The 15625-nt window shown below is 38.0% G+C and overlaps 1 protein-coding gene across 1 annotated transcript in view; it reads right to left on the bottom strand.

Annotated features, from left to right (window-relative positions):
* The window catches only part of EML6 (EMAP like 6), a 253531-nt gene that overhangs the window by 88796 nt on the left and 149110 nt on the right, over positions 1–15625 (bottom strand). The window contains exons 12-15 of the mRNA XM_023190182.3: positions 14638–14756; positions 12129–12315; positions 10044–10149; positions 2048–2141 (exon numbers count right to left, since the gene is read on the bottom strand). Coding sequence (XP_023045950.2) covers positions 2048–2141; positions 10044–10149; positions 12129–12315; positions 14638–14756 — 506 coding nt within the window. The remainder of the gene's footprint in view (positions 1–2047; positions 2142–10043; positions 10150–12128; positions 12316–14637; positions 14757–15625) is intronic.

Below are 15625 nucleotides of genomic sequence, written 5' to 3'. Positions count from 1 at the left end.
TTTTTTTTTTTTTTTTTTTTTTTTTTTTTTTTTTTGAGATGGAGTCTCGCCCTGTTGCCCAGGCTGGAGTGTGGTGGCGCAATCGTGGCTCACTGCAACCTCTGCCTCCCAGGTTCAGGTGATTTTCCCGCCTCAGACTCCCGAGTAGCTGAGATTACAGGCGCCCGCCACCGCACCAGGCTAATTTTTATATTTGCAGTAGAGACGGGGTTTCACCATGTTGGCCAGGCTAGTCTCGAACTCGTGACCTTAGGAGATCTGCCCGCCTCAGCCTCACAAAATGCTGGGATTACAGACGTGAGCCACGGTGCACGGCCTCCTGTCTTTAAAAGTTTCTATCTACTTAAGCATTCTAAGGCCATAAATATAAGTTTTATTTATTTGTCTAAATTTCTCGTGTATTTATGTAAATATGTATCATTGTTAATATTACGCAAATAGATATTTACATAACTTTTATTTACTTATTAATGCAAAATCTACTATTCTTCCAAAGAACTTTAATCCTTGATATTCCTCCTTGGAAATAGCACTGGTTAACGTCAATCCAAAATGTTCTCCTGGGCAATTCTGCAGGTGTCTTGTTTTGGGAATGTGTCATAAGGCTTATTAGAAGCAATTCCAAATATAAATTGTGTTATTAACATAATGGTGTTACGTCAACTTTGTGTTAAACAGAAGCAGTAACACTATCCACCAAGTATATAAAATATATACTATTTTAATATTAAGAAATATTTCTTTCTTCCATTTCTATTAATGTTTCTGTCATAAAACTGGTGAGCCACCCACAGCTGCAGAGCGTTTTCTAGCAGGAAAATTGCATTTCTGTTGCTTTTGAAATCCAGACATGTGCTTTCCCTGAAATTATCTGTAAAGGCAGATGGTATATTATCAGAAATATTAAACTTAAATTCTGTATTTTAGTCTAGTGGGGAAACAGAGTTCTGATGAAAAGCTGAATCTGAGTACTAGAAGGGAGTAGAATGACAGTGAGGAATACTAGAAAGAAAGACCAAAAGGAAAACCACTTGGGCAGGCAGATTTACGAGCTGCCATTTGTTGCCAAGAATTCAATCTCAACAGCAGTCATCAGAAAAGCTTCTCTTTTTCTCCTAAGATGGTCAGCTGGAGTCCTCAAGCCTCCATCTGCTGCTCCTCCGGGTCTCTAGCAATTTATAAATCTTCGTTCATTAAATTCCCACAAAACTTTTTTCCTATTTAATATTGTAGAGGAAAATATTAATTTAAAAAGCGAATATTGGGGTTCAAGGCTATTAACTTCAAAATGATTTTATATTGCAAGATAGAAAGGACATCATTAACGCAGGGAAGAACGGGGAGGTACACTGACAACACGCCTGGGCAACAAATTGTATTGCTGGGCCTTGGCTGCCAACTATTTTGACCCCTGATCAGGGTTGGGCAAACAGCTGAGCTCAATGCAAGTAGGAATGGAAAGTCATGTTCAGACTTAGCGCTGAATCAGCAGGCAGGAAGGCTGGGGTAAGGGAGGACAGGTGGTCTATAAACAGCAGTCAGTCTCAAAAAATCTATTTATAAGACGGGAGATTAGGGAAACAATTTGCCTGCTTTGAAAGCAAGTGGCAGATGCACTCAGTGGGGCCTCCTTTCCAGCATGCTGCAGCCTCATGACAAACGGTGCTTCTGACTCTGATGACATTGAGAATCCTTCACCAGATGCTAGGACAGAGGAAAAACAAGTGGCAAGGCACCAGCCTGAGAAAAGCTCCTTTTGTATTGCTGAAATGCTTTGATACAGATTACACAGACCACTCAAAATGAAGCGGTGAACGACTCTCTGCAGAGGATTTCGGAATTTTCTGATTCACCACAACAAACATTACCTGCTGTAAGTCAGGTTTGCCACCATGAAACACTGCAGTATTTTTTCACTTAGGTGCTAAGCTTTCTACGTGAGTTTCACCTGAGTTTGAAGATGAAATCTTACCAGAAAATGAAAACTATTGACCTTTACTAAACCGTGATATCAGCAGGATACCATAAGATCCCGGCAGCTTCTTACCTTGTTGTGGCTATCTTTTCTCCCTTTTTCCAGTCCCAAAATACAATACTGTGAAAATCGTCTAAACCAACCGACACCAGACATTTTCCATCGGCTGTATGAAAACAACACAAATGTCAAGATTTCTTCCATGAAAAAAACAAAACATTTCATATACTGTAAAGAGGAATAAGTAATTGATCTTAAGAATTGATAACTGTTTGAGGTGATGGATGTGATAGCTGCCCTGACTTGATTACACAATGTATACATGTACTGAAACACCATACTATACTCTATAAACATGTACAATTATTATATTATAATACATTAGAGGTATCATACACTAAATGGACCTCACTGAATGAAATGCATGACTAGAGACAGCCGAGCTTCCTAATGCATAATGGGCTGCAGAAGTAAATTGCCCACCTGACATTCTGAGACACAGAGCTAGAGAGACTCTCAGATAAGCTACAAAAACTTTGGTGTATTTTGTGACAAACAAATCTCATGACATTTACTTGAGGTGCCACTTGGCTTTGTGACCCTGAGACCATTTTCAGCTCTAAAATCTGGGTTAACTCTCTAAGTTAGGAACATTACAGAAACTAAATTTAACTTAAAAAATTCTTTCAAAAGATTATTTTACAATTAAAAAATTTTATGTTCCCTATCTCAAATATAGTGTGCTTGTTATAGGAAATTTAGAAAATATGGATACAGAAAAATTTTATATCTTCCAAATTTCTAGGCTTACATTTGATATATATCCTACCAGTCTTTACATAAATGTGCTTAGAAAAAACAATGCCAGAATCATACTAAACAGGTTATCTAATCTTTCTTCATCTATTATATCATGAACATTTTCCTTTAGTATTAAATATTACTTATAATTGTTTAGGAAAGTGGCAAGAATAGATTACTGTAAATCCCTATGTATAACTGCTTATTGTCAGTTTTCACATCACTTGTCTGCTTTACATTTCCAGGACAATTTATTTCTCTAAGAGAATAATAATTATCCATGATTACTATAATTTGGACATTTAGGTTATTTTCCCAAAAATTGTTTTAAAAAATATACTGAATGCACAATTAAATTTCAAGTAAAAACAGTTAATTGGCTTTTTCCCTTCAAGACAAAAGAAAAGGTATAGTCAATAAGCCTTTCCTTTGCTGCCTCCTTGCAAGGCTAGATTCAACACAGAAGCATCTCTGGGTCAGCAGTCTCCCTTCCACTAGCTGTGCGGTTGCTAGGAGACGAGTGATCAAGCTCATCCTGCGTCAGTATATCAAGGCTCTTCTCTGACTACAAGGGCCAGCTATGAGGGTAAAGCAACACAGGTCTGTGATAAATTGCCTCTCCCAGGTCTGCCAGTCCATTCAGAGGTCTCAACTGGTATTTTCAAAGGCAGACCTGCAGTAGACCCCAAATTAGGGTTGCCAGGTAAAATATAGAAAACCTTGTTAAACTGGCATTTCAGGTAAGCAGTAACTAATTTCTTAGTACAAGTATGTCCCATGCAATATTTATATGTATATTACATATTTATCCTTATTTTGCATGGAATATACTTACGACAAAAATTATTTACCTGAAACTCTAATTTAATTGAGCTTCCTATAATTTTGTTGGCTCAATCTGGCAACCCCATCTCAAATGCTAACCAATGCCCATGCTTCGAGGGTCCTTGCTTGTGCAAGAGACCCTTCTCCAACCAACTGGAAATGGTAGTCTCCTCCTCCTTTTCTGGATGAAGGAAAGTCAGAGAAAGAAAAAGTCTGGTTTAACAAACCAAATCCTCTCCAACCCTCCATCATTACTAAGTATGAGGCAAGGATTTGAAAGTTACATGACCTTTTCAAGCTACTAGGCTGTAGTATTAGATGAAGACACTAACACTTCCTTAAGGGCTAAATCACCACCAGGTGATTATTATAAACTATGTCTTTCAAATCACAACTAATGATACCCCCTTATGCTTAAAGGTTACCAGGCTTTAAATTGGGCAAGGTCCCTCTGTACGCATTTAGGAGAAGGAACTAGTAATGACTTCCTATTCATTATCAACATTACTTTTTCCACAGCTCTTGCTATGGCCTGGTTGTTTTTATGTTGGCATGCCTCTGCATTTGATTTTATTTTTATTGGTGTTTTCTGTCTTTAAGATCATAACCTCTTTTAAGGCTTATAATAATCTTATCACATTTCCTTTGTAAGCCTCACACTAATCAAGCTTTCAATGAATGTTGATGATACTGGTGACATTGATGATGAGGAGGAAGATAAAGACAGAATACGCCTATGGATGGTACAAATTGAAATGGAATGTACTATGTTTTAAATCTTTAGATTTTGGCCAGGTGCAGTGGCTCACATCTGTAAGCCCAACACTTTGGGAGGCCGAGGCAGGTGAATCCCTTGAGCCCAGGAGTTGGTGATCAGCCTGGGCAACATAACAAAACCCAGTCTCTACAAAAAATACAAAAAAAATTAGCTAAGTGTGGTGGTGTGTATCTGTAGTCCCAGCTACTAGGGAGGCTGACATGGGAGGATCGACTGAGCTCAGGAGGTCCAGGCTGCAGTGAGCCATAATCATGCCACTGCACTTCAGCCTGGGTGACACAGTGAGAACTTGTCTCAAAAAAAAAAACTTTGTTTTTGGATGATGAGTAAAGAGTGAGTACAAAGTTACAGTTAGGAAGAGTAAGTTCTGGTGTTACATTACGTGTTAAGGTGACTATAGCTAATACTGTGTTGTATATTTCAAAATAGCTAGAAAAGAAGATCTTGAATGTTATCACCACAAAGAAATGATAAATGTTTGAGGTGATGGATGTGACAGCTATTCTGATTTGGTCATTACACAATATAAATATGTACTGAAATGTCACATTATACCCTGTAAACATTTGCAATTATGTGTTAATTATAAACAAATTTTTAAAAAATTATTCATTTCAAAAACACTGCACAAATATTCAATGTCTTGTTGCATTCACTGACTATATTTCACGTTTTCTTTTGAAATCTGTGTAGTTATATGTTCTTCTTGGAATGGAAGCACAAATACATTTAAAATAATAAAGTTTTATGTCATCTGAAGAAGGCCTAAGGGTAAGCTGATTTTGAGATTGTAGGAGGTGAGCTTTTATTTTAGGAAAATTTCTGCAAGACCCTCTCAGCTTATCCTCACTGTTGCACCACCTTTCTAAACCAAAAAAGGTATTCTGATTGTGGGTAGCAATGGAAGCAGCAGTGCAAACCCAGAGGTGCCTCAACAACCATACCTCTTCTTTGGGATAGTGACTTCCCCGAGTTCTGCTGATGTGGGCTATTTCTGTGTATATACTACACAGTTTGGAAATAAAATTGGCTACATTTTTACTCTTTCCCAGTTCTCACTTTCCCTGTAAGGCTTGGTCTTAGCTTTGGAAATCTACTCTCTGGCCAGTTAGTTGGAGTTTTTAATTTTTAGCCATGTTTTTAGAGTCTTAGGTAATGTCCTTTCACATCTTTCCAGTTATAGCATGCATTAATTATGGATGTTTGTGACATAGTCCAGAAATAATAGGAAGGCATTTAACATCAACAGTAAAGGGTGAATTAGAAAAAGTTTTATTCAGACAATTATGAGTTGGTCTATTCAGGGCTCATAAAAAATGCATAGGTTTTCTATTGAACACAATGAAATCAAGTCTCAGATGTGCTCTTATGGAAATCAGTATAATTCTATGAAGGTTTAAAAAAAATTATATGGTTGATATTTAAGCTAGAAAATATTTATGTGGTTGACCTTTTCTATTTCTAATCTGGTTTTCTACTCATGTGGAAGCACTTCCCTCACGGCAAGCACAAAACAAAAATGGTTCCCCTTCCCCTAGACAGTAATAAATACTGAGTTAAAAGAGGTTCTCAACTAAGATAATACAAATTCATTCCTTCTTGTCCTTGTAGCCCAGTTACAAATTCTGTCCCAAGAAATGTTTTTGATTAAAAATGTCTTCTGTTTGTTTTCGAAAAGTGGCAAGAACAATCTAAATCCTCAGTTGTCTAATTTTCACACTGCTTGCCTGCTTTATATTTCCAGGACAATTTATTCTCTAGTAAGAGACAAGCACACTCTCAGTAGGTGCCCACAAAACCCCCCAAATGAGCTAACTCCTAAGAGATGGGCAGCGACAGGGGTACTGAGGCAGGCACACAGATGGAGCACTAGCTAAATCATCACTGATGAGTGTCACATCAGTGCCCTGTTTACATGGTTAAACAAGGAGGTCTACATAGTCTCCTCTTTCAACATTTCTACTTGAGCTACTCACTTTTCTATCAGTTTCCAAAAGAAGGTAGCGTTAGTTGCCCTTGCTCATACTTCAGGTAAGTGTGTGTTTCTCGGCTGTTTTAGAACGGGATCTCTCTTCACTTGGGGCTGTTCCATGTGAGGGCCTCTACGCACCACCATGTCTACTCCACAGTTACAGTGGAGGGTGGGAGGGGCAGATGGACACGCTTACTGGAGGGCACAGGCAGCGGAAAGTGAGCCTGCGCACCCGGGCATGACACTCTTGCCAAGTGTACACACTAGCACCAGCAAAGGGAAGGGGCCGGAGGCCTGACACCGAGGAGAACTCTTGGCATGCCTCCTGCCTGCTGTCAAACCCAGGCCTGGTGGCTCTCGCAATGGACCTGGGTTCTGCCTTTGGATCGGCCACTGTTGACTTTTACCCAGGCCACACCACCAAACTTCAGGATCTCCATTCTCGGCCTATAAAGTGGTGCAGGGGTTTAAGACTCAAACTATATTATTATAACAGACTGCTATCGATAGAAATTAAACCAAACAGGCCTCAGCTCACACTTTCAGGAGTCACCACAGGTCCCCACTCCCCTACCCCAACCCCCAGTCAATGACTACAGTTCATCTGTATGTAACCATTCATGGTAATGAATCACGTATCAGTGAAAGTTTTTCCACAATAGTCCTTAGTATTAGTACTTTCTAAAGCTATCAGATTCCTTTCTACCATTTACATATTGACATACTCCTTAACCTATAAGACAAAAAGGTGAATTTCCATAATCACAAACAACACACTTGCTGAAAAATGGGCTCTTTCCCAGTGATTGTTACCTGGGGAAAGAAGACTGTACTGTTAAAATACTGAAATGTTCTTCTTGTGCACAAAATATTTCATATTTGGGAATTTATTTGCCCAAGATGGGAATCAGAAGCAGTTACAGAATCGGGCTCCTCACCTCCTCCAGAGTATCTCATTTCTCTACCCAGGCACTGATCTGAAGGGCTGTCTTACGGGAAAAAGCTTTCTAAGCTCACTTAACTTCTTGTTCTTTCTTCTATAATACTAATAAGCCCAGAAGAAATGTTAGCTATCTGAAATACAGAGGACACATTACTGGGGACCAGCCTATTGCTATGAACTCAACTTATAATTAATGTCTTTGATCTGCTAATCTCTTCCTCCAAAGGTATTTAAATAACATGAGCTAATTATTTTGATTTTAAAAAATAGAAAATTAATCAACTCTATAGAGGAAATAACCTAATGATTAAATCCTATTTATATTACTCTAAATTTCTGGCCACTTTGTTTATATGCTAATACACATATGCACATTTTCATTTGCAATCAGTGATAGATGGTGTTTTGAATTCAGTTTTTTCTTTTATCCGGATACATTGAAATGTGCATAAAATACAGTCTTTCATACTTGTCATTTTGAATTACAGCTTTATTATACATTGCCAGATTGTTCGCTAGAATTGAGTCAATTTTCAGTGCTGCCAAAAGTATGAATATATTGGATTCCCAATAATGTTGTAAACATGTAGCTGTTGTTATTTATTTTTGCTACTTTAATGGGCATTTTACCACTCTTCTAAAACACATTAATTACTTACATTAAGTATACACATATATGTCTGCTAGCAAAATTAATTTTAGGAAAAGGGCAGTTTGGCCACTGAGGAGTGGAGCTATGGAGAACAAAAAGCAGAAGGAATTCATCCACATCTTTGAAATACAATCATATTGGAACTAAAATTACAGTTTCTTTTAGGTTTCACTGTTTTATCAGTGACACATGGCACACCTATTTTAAAACTGCATGTCCATCGAACTTTCAGGAGTGTGGACTTTGTATTCACTGTTTATTGAGTGAATTACTGAGTGTGTTATTCCGCTGGCAGGTGGTATGCGGAGTTCTCTCTCCCTTGACACTTATGCCTTCTCCTACCTCACGTCACCAGTGTAGAGTATGAACTGTTTAGCCTTGATTTTTACTAATTTAATAATCACCGAAGGCACTGAATAACCTCTAATAATGATACAGCAGCTCAGATTTGTAGAGTAATTTATAGTATGTGAGAACATGCCTGTTACAAAAACTAAAAATTGCCCCATGTTGCATTCGTCAGCCAATGAAGGTAGTTTTCGCCCAAACGTGGTTTATATTGTAAAATTCTAGCAGTAATAGGGAAAGGCAAGATAAAGTGCATGAAGCAGAACCTCATTTGTTCATTTAGTCATTCACACTTTTTTAGTAGCTTCTATTTGCACAGCAGTATGACATGTGCGGTGGGGAGCAGAGAGATGGGATTTGCTGCCAAGTAGTTTACTGTGTGTGAAATGCATGGGAGATGCTGACACAAATAACTACGTGCCACATGGAGTGCCACAAGAACAATGGATGCCATAAGAGCAATGACAAAAAAGGGCTAAGGGATGCAGAAAAAAAGGGATGCAGAAAAAAGGACAGGTTATTTCTCCCTGTAAAGTTGGAAGAGAAAACTTCCAGCTTGACCTTAAAGGATGGGAGGACTTGAAAAGACACATTAGAACAGCATGAACAAAGAACACAGGCAAAAGAAGGGCAAGAGTACATGTAGCCTCCACGGTTAGAGAGACGTGAAGGAGCACTAAGGGCTGGTGGGTTTAAAATACTGCTAAGGAAGGTTAAGGCCAGATCATGGAAGGCCATGGATGTCCCAAGGGCTCCACACTGAGTCAGCCAACCAAGGGGAATCCATGTGGTGGCAATGGTAACTGTGCTTTTGGGAGACTCCAGAAGAGGGTAGGATGGACTGAGGGAGGGGGATAGAATCAGAAACCAGCATGACTACCATGGCATAGATGAGAGGGAGTGAGGGCTTGAACAGGGAGACGAAGGGATAGGGAAGAGAGATCAGGCTTGTGGAGTCATGGAATTTAATATTACACGTGTTATACTTATTAGGCATTTGAATAAAATTTAGAAAAAAATTATAAAATTAGCTTTCTATAGAAAGTTTAGAATTCTTTTTCTATTGATCTAATTTCTACAGTTGTGATTATTAAAAATTTCTAGGTAGAAATACTTTTTGTGATAGGCCTTCATTCTCAAATGCTAGCTTAAAGAAAACTCACTCTAAAGGAACTTACTTTCTTCAGTTATTTTTTATGATACTGTGTTCAACTTTTAAATTAAGATGAAAACTTCAGTTCTATTTTTTCAACATAAAAGTTATTTCCAAAACACCAATGTTGTAAAGTGGCCCTCTGCAGAGAATTTGCAGCCTTCTCTCTAGTACTTTGTATTTTCAATCAGAAGTGATGCGCTCCCACTTATTTGGAGAGATGAAATTGATGTTCTGAGTCACTGCCAGACATTTGCGACTAAGTCAACAGCAGCAGCTGCTCTGGATTTCAAATTGCTCAAGCAAATACAGAACACGGTGTGAGCTCTGGGTAATGACTTGGGAGAGAGAAAATGAAGAAGATGGGAAGGGGTGTGTAATCTAAAGGCCACATTTTTCGATGAGGTATTCCCATGTATGATTCCCAGTCTAAGAGTGGGTAGCTGGCATACAAAGAGCTGGCACTTCAATACAAAAAGAACAACTAAGTGGGAGCATGTTTAAATACACACACACATACACACACGCGTGTGCATGCACACTCTGCGTCTCTCTCTCTCAATGTAGAACCATGTGTCAATGACTCCGGGCCTTACCTGAAAAATCAAGTGCACACACTCCTCTCTGATGTTGTCCTTTCAATAGCGACAGACATTTTAGAGTTTGTGTGTCCCACACGTGAATAGCAGCATCTCTTCCAACCTTAAATAACAGGATGACTGTTATTAACTACTAATAAGTTATACTAACAAAGATTTTGTTCCTTAGAGTCCAACACTGCTCAGAAACCAAGATAAACCCATTTGGAGAGTAGGAGGACCCTAGGAAATCATCTGGTACAACTCAGCTATTTTTGAGATGAGGAAACTGAGGCACTGTATCTCTAAGAGGCTGGTCTTGGCAATCAGGTAGAGTTCCAGCAGAGCCTAACCTGATGCCTGGGCCTTTAAGGCTAATTCACACGTCCACTGTACCTTGTTTTTCTCAGTTACTTCTACCATTCCCTCTCCTGCCTTCCCAGCTCGACACAAGATTCTGCTTCTCACTCAAGGAAGTCACTTGTACATTGTCATGATGCTATCCAGAGTTATTTTACCCATTCTCCATTACGCTACCCACCAGGAGGAGGCCTGGCCCCGCTTCTCCCCCTGGGAAATAACATTTTCGTGGCATAACTATCTTTCAGTAAGGTGGATTATCTTTGCAGGGATACAAGCTTCTATCACACTAATCCCCAACAACAAAGAAAATTGTAATAGTAAAGTGGGAAATCTGTTGGGTGTGATGACTTTAAAAGGAAAAATGGGAGATAAAGCCATAGGCATAATTCAGCAGCATCCAGGCCACTCTTACAGAGGTCTGTGGAGGCCAAGTCTCCTGCAGGTGGCTGCTGGAATACTGTTTGCCACCGGTTTACCTTCCATCAAATACAGTATTGAGTGCAGTATCTTCTTGGGGGTTTATGTAAAAAAATCACCTCTGGCTTTTACTTAAAAAAAAAAAGCTATTAAATACACATGAATCAAGCACCATCTGTTTATAAGATAGGCAAAAAATAAGGGCAAGTGAAAAAGCAAAGCAATGATCAATTACTTGGAAAATCTTATAACATCAACTAACACAATAGGTCTCTTAACGTTCAGTTGGAAGGCCAGCAAATTCATGTATAAACTAATGGCCAGTCCTTACCCTTTGGAGGATTGTAACCCTTTTAAAAAACAATTTAAAAGTTATGGATCCTTTTTCCCCCCAAATATACCTTCTAAGGGGTTGACTCCCCGCATGCTCTCATTTTCATTCGTGGATTTCATGAACCCCAGGTTACGAACCCTGTCCAAAGGCTTTACCACCTGCATGTCAAGTCTCAGGAGAGGGTTTGTCTCATGTTAACCTTTGACATTATACCGAGAATGTTTTCTTCGAATTTGCCACTTAGTTAATACCAGTTGAAGTATTATCTGCAATTAAACACTCATGATAAAAACTGAACAAAAGTATAATCTATACATTTGAGGAAAAGATAAAACTAAAAATACTTTTGACAATATTACTCTTTTGCCAGCAAGATAATACATCTGAGTTTAATAAAGTCTTTGTTTAATAAATTAACTATTATTTTTCTCTTTCCATCCCCAAATGAATGTAGAGGGTCCCTGTTTTAGCAGTTTTTTCAATTATAGACTCAATCTAAGGTTTAGGCATTTCAAAAAAAGTTCAGATAAAATTCAAGGTGTTTTTATAAGGCTAAAATATAAATTAGTCAAAAGTCTTATGGTTTTAAGTCTTACAAATATAATTACACTCTAGATGTTATAGTATTTTTAAATGGTTCTTTCAATAAATATTTATTGAGTACCTAGGATATACTATGTCCTGGGCATACAGTGAGGAAGTATATAAAGCTGCTCCTTGACAAAACTTTCACTATGTTAGTTTTAGCTGGTCCCATTCATAGATCTCATCATTCCAGGGAAAGAACTCCTCAGAGGTCTCCCAATAGTGCTAGAATGCTTTGGTTGATTCACCCATCATCATGGAAGGATCCAGTTGTTCACTCAATCTTCACCTTCCCATCTCATGTTTATTTCTACCCAGTATTTCTTGAATTTCTAATATGTAAACTGAATTCAAAAATTTAATTCTCTTTTTGGCTAGGCCCTAGTTTTACAGGAGATATATACCTGCCCAGTAGCCACATAGTCCTTCACTGGATGGATGGTCAGGCTGAGAATGTCATCATCGTGCCCCAGGTACAGCCTCTGGGAGTGCTGCTGCCGGTTATACACAACAGCAACTGCAGCAATGTGGTAGACTACTTCTCCAGCTTGTGTGTAGAACAGATTGTTTCTACAGTCGTAGCCTCTATAACTGAAGCACAGGTCCAAGAAATGCACAGTGGTTGAACAAACAGCAAATGCATGGAGCAGGAGGTGTCAGAGGCAAGGCTAACATATTGACGTGAACAAGAACAAGTGGAACCCCAGGTGTCACATAGGACAGCAATGTTTAAATGAGGATATGCGTCTGTTTGAGGGCATGAGATGACTTTCAAAAAGGCACATGGGCACTGAACATTATAACAGAATCTGTTTGCAGATCCTCAGCTATTGTGTGTGCTTTTTCTTAAAAATGATCATCTGAGAACACATCTATGATGAGATGCAGGTACTCCTTTCCCATCTCCCTTCTCATAAATGCCTTCCGCCCACTGTAAAAAGTCATTCCTCTCCTCCATCTGGAATCCTACTATGTAGTATTACTCTGGGATACAGACCCTTCCAGGGGCACCAAAACAAAGGAACAATTCAAAACACAAGTATGGATGTTGAAAGAAAACAACTCTAATGACTGGCTAAGGAATCCTGCAAATTAAGTGATTTCCAATTCTTTGCTTTCAACAAAGTTGTACAGACACTTAATGGAATTACCAGCTGAAAGATCATTATTTTGTTGTGATATATCAAAATCAAATATGACTTTCTTGGCCTATCATAGGAGTTTGAAGAATTGAATAACATTGCTATAAAATGGCCTCCATTCTTACCTACTTAAGAGAATAAACTTTCTCAGTGCTTACATCTACACAAGAATGAGAACTGAGAATAGACTCAATATTAAACTTTGTTACATTCTAACAATAAGTAATATAAATGCACAGATCTTGCAATTGAAAACCAATCCATCATATTGAAATAATTTCCAACAAAATTTTTCTGTCCTTAATAATTATATGTCATAATTAGTAAAATATTTATGTTGACTTAGTCAATTTTACTAATAATTATAATTCAAATAAATTGTTAATAGAGCAGCAGTACCTAACAGAAAAATAACATGAACCTCCTAAGTAAAAATTTCTTAGTTACCACATTAGAAAAAAAGAAAACAAAATTTATTTCATAACATTTTAAACCCAAAACACATCTAAGATATTACTATGTCAACACGTAATCAATATAAAAACTTGTGAGATATTTTACATTCCTCTTTTCATAGTAAGTCTTCAAAATTTGTGTGCATTTTACACATGCAGAACATCTTTTTTCAGAATAGCCACATTTTAAGTGCTCAGTGGCTGTGTGTGGCTAGTGGATACTGTATTGGGCTGAGTTAGAGTCTTAGGGTCACAGAAATTTTTTTTTCTTGCAGAGGGTATGATATGGTGACAAAGGACTCTTAAGCATAAAAAGATTATGTTAGGGTAAAATTTTATGGGAAAATTAGAATGGAAATATGAGCTTAGGTAGAAATATGAATGATGTAAAATATCTTCCTGTTACAGAAGGACTTGTTCATGTATTTTTTTACCCTTTTGAGACAGGGCCTCACTGTTACCCAGGCTGGAGTGCACTGGCAAGATCATGGCTCACTGCAGCCTAGACCTCCCCAACTCAGGCGGTTCCCCAAGCTCAAGCGTCCCTCCTGGGTAGCTGGGACTAGAGGTGCATGCCACCGCATCTGGCTAGTTTTTTGTAGAGATGAGATTTCACCATGTTGCCCAGGCTGGTCTCAGACTCCTGGAGTCAAGCGATCCCACCTCCACAGCCTCCCAAAGTGCTGGGATCACAGGTGTGAGCCACTGTATCTGGCCTCACATATTTTTTAAGTTGATAATAGTGAGAATCAAATATTTATGGCATTTAGGTTCCTTTGCATCCATGTAAAGGACTGATGTATTCATAATATAGACAGCATCTTCTCAACCATTTAAACTGACATTAAAAAGTTTTAGTTGTCTACTTAAAATATGCAAGGGTGCATATAATTTTATAAAATTCAAAATTATTTTGGGCACATGTGCAGAAAATATTTGAAGGAAATACTGTCCTATGGTGGAGCCAGTAAAACAGAGCAGGGGATTGGGGGAAAGGAGAAAGAGGAAGTGAAGATAGTGATGAGAAAGAAGTGCAGCAGCAATGAGCAGCAGTACCCTTTATGTCATGCAATTACATGAAGTCTGAAAAATCTAGAGACAATCACACTGTGATGGCACAGAACAACGACAAGGAAACTGGACAGAGAGTCACACTTAAAATAGCAACCACAGGTTCAAGTGCACACTGCAGAGAAGAGCTAGCCAGGAGGAGGACAACACTGAGGGGAGGGGATCCCTTAAGCCTGGTGCTAAGATTGGTGATAACCAGGCAGAGACAGAGTAACACGCACGGGCGCCCATGACAGGCCACCCACCCATGTATGAACTGGAGTTTCAAGCTGTCCTCAGGAGCCTTTTCTCGTTTGAGGAAGGGCACTACGTGGTTTTTCTCTTTACTTTGTTGCTTTAGCTGAGGTAGATCTTCTTTGTAAACCTTAAAGTACAACAGAAACATCTGGGTGAGATGCCTTTCATGAGGTTCCAAAAATATCAATATCTTAGCATTCTTGTAAAATCTTTAATTGCTTCAATAAAATGTCTTTGAAAATATAAGACATGAGATTGAATATTACTTTTTCCTAATGAACAAAAGTAACATGAACTATTTTTTAAATAATTGGGATTTTAAGATAATCCTTCTTGATTTGTTACTGTTTTCTTAATGTCTAGAAAATATATTAGTAAATTTTAAAGGAAATTAAGTATCGGTAAAATATGAATAAAATATTTTATTTCTTCTAAGGCCAGAAATCTCTTACTGATTCTGAAATTTGAAAAATGTGGACCTTATGAGTCATGACAATTTTCTCCTGAAATCCCTCTTTGGAATTACATTCCCTTCATAGCTTCATGCATCTTAACAGATCTGAGATATAGAGCAAAGATCAATCTTGGTCTAACTTGGAATCTAAAATGTGCTGCTGATTGTACCATTTAAATGCACATAAAAGCCAATCTGTTGTTTACTGTGTATTTATACTTTGCTACCAAGAAATGTCCATTTAACAGGTGGAGAATGAAATCCAATCTAGTAATAATTTCTCATCTTCATAAAGTTTTTATTTAATCAAATTATTTTAAAAATCATAAAATATAAGGTCCCTGTTTAGGATTTGATCAAAAATTATTTGTAAAAGTCAGAAGAAATCTCACTAGTTTTGTCTACTATAGATGCAATTAACTAAGCTTCTAGAATCTAAAGATAATTATTCATCTTAATTCATGATGCTTTCATCAGCTCACCAACGATTTACTTTAGATCAATGAATTCTAGTCTTGATATTTCTATTGTTTAAACAGGTC

This window comes from Piliocolobus tephrosceles, chromosome 15 (assembly GCF_002776525.5).
Source record: "Piliocolobus tephrosceles isolate RC106 chromosome 15, ASM277652v3, whole genome shotgun sequence".
NCBI lineage: Eukaryota > Metazoa > Chordata > Mammalia > Primates > Cercopithecidae > Piliocolobus > Piliocolobus tephrosceles.
Note: the sequence above shows the minus strand (reverse complement) of the source record. Positions and strands in the feature narration are given on the sequence as shown.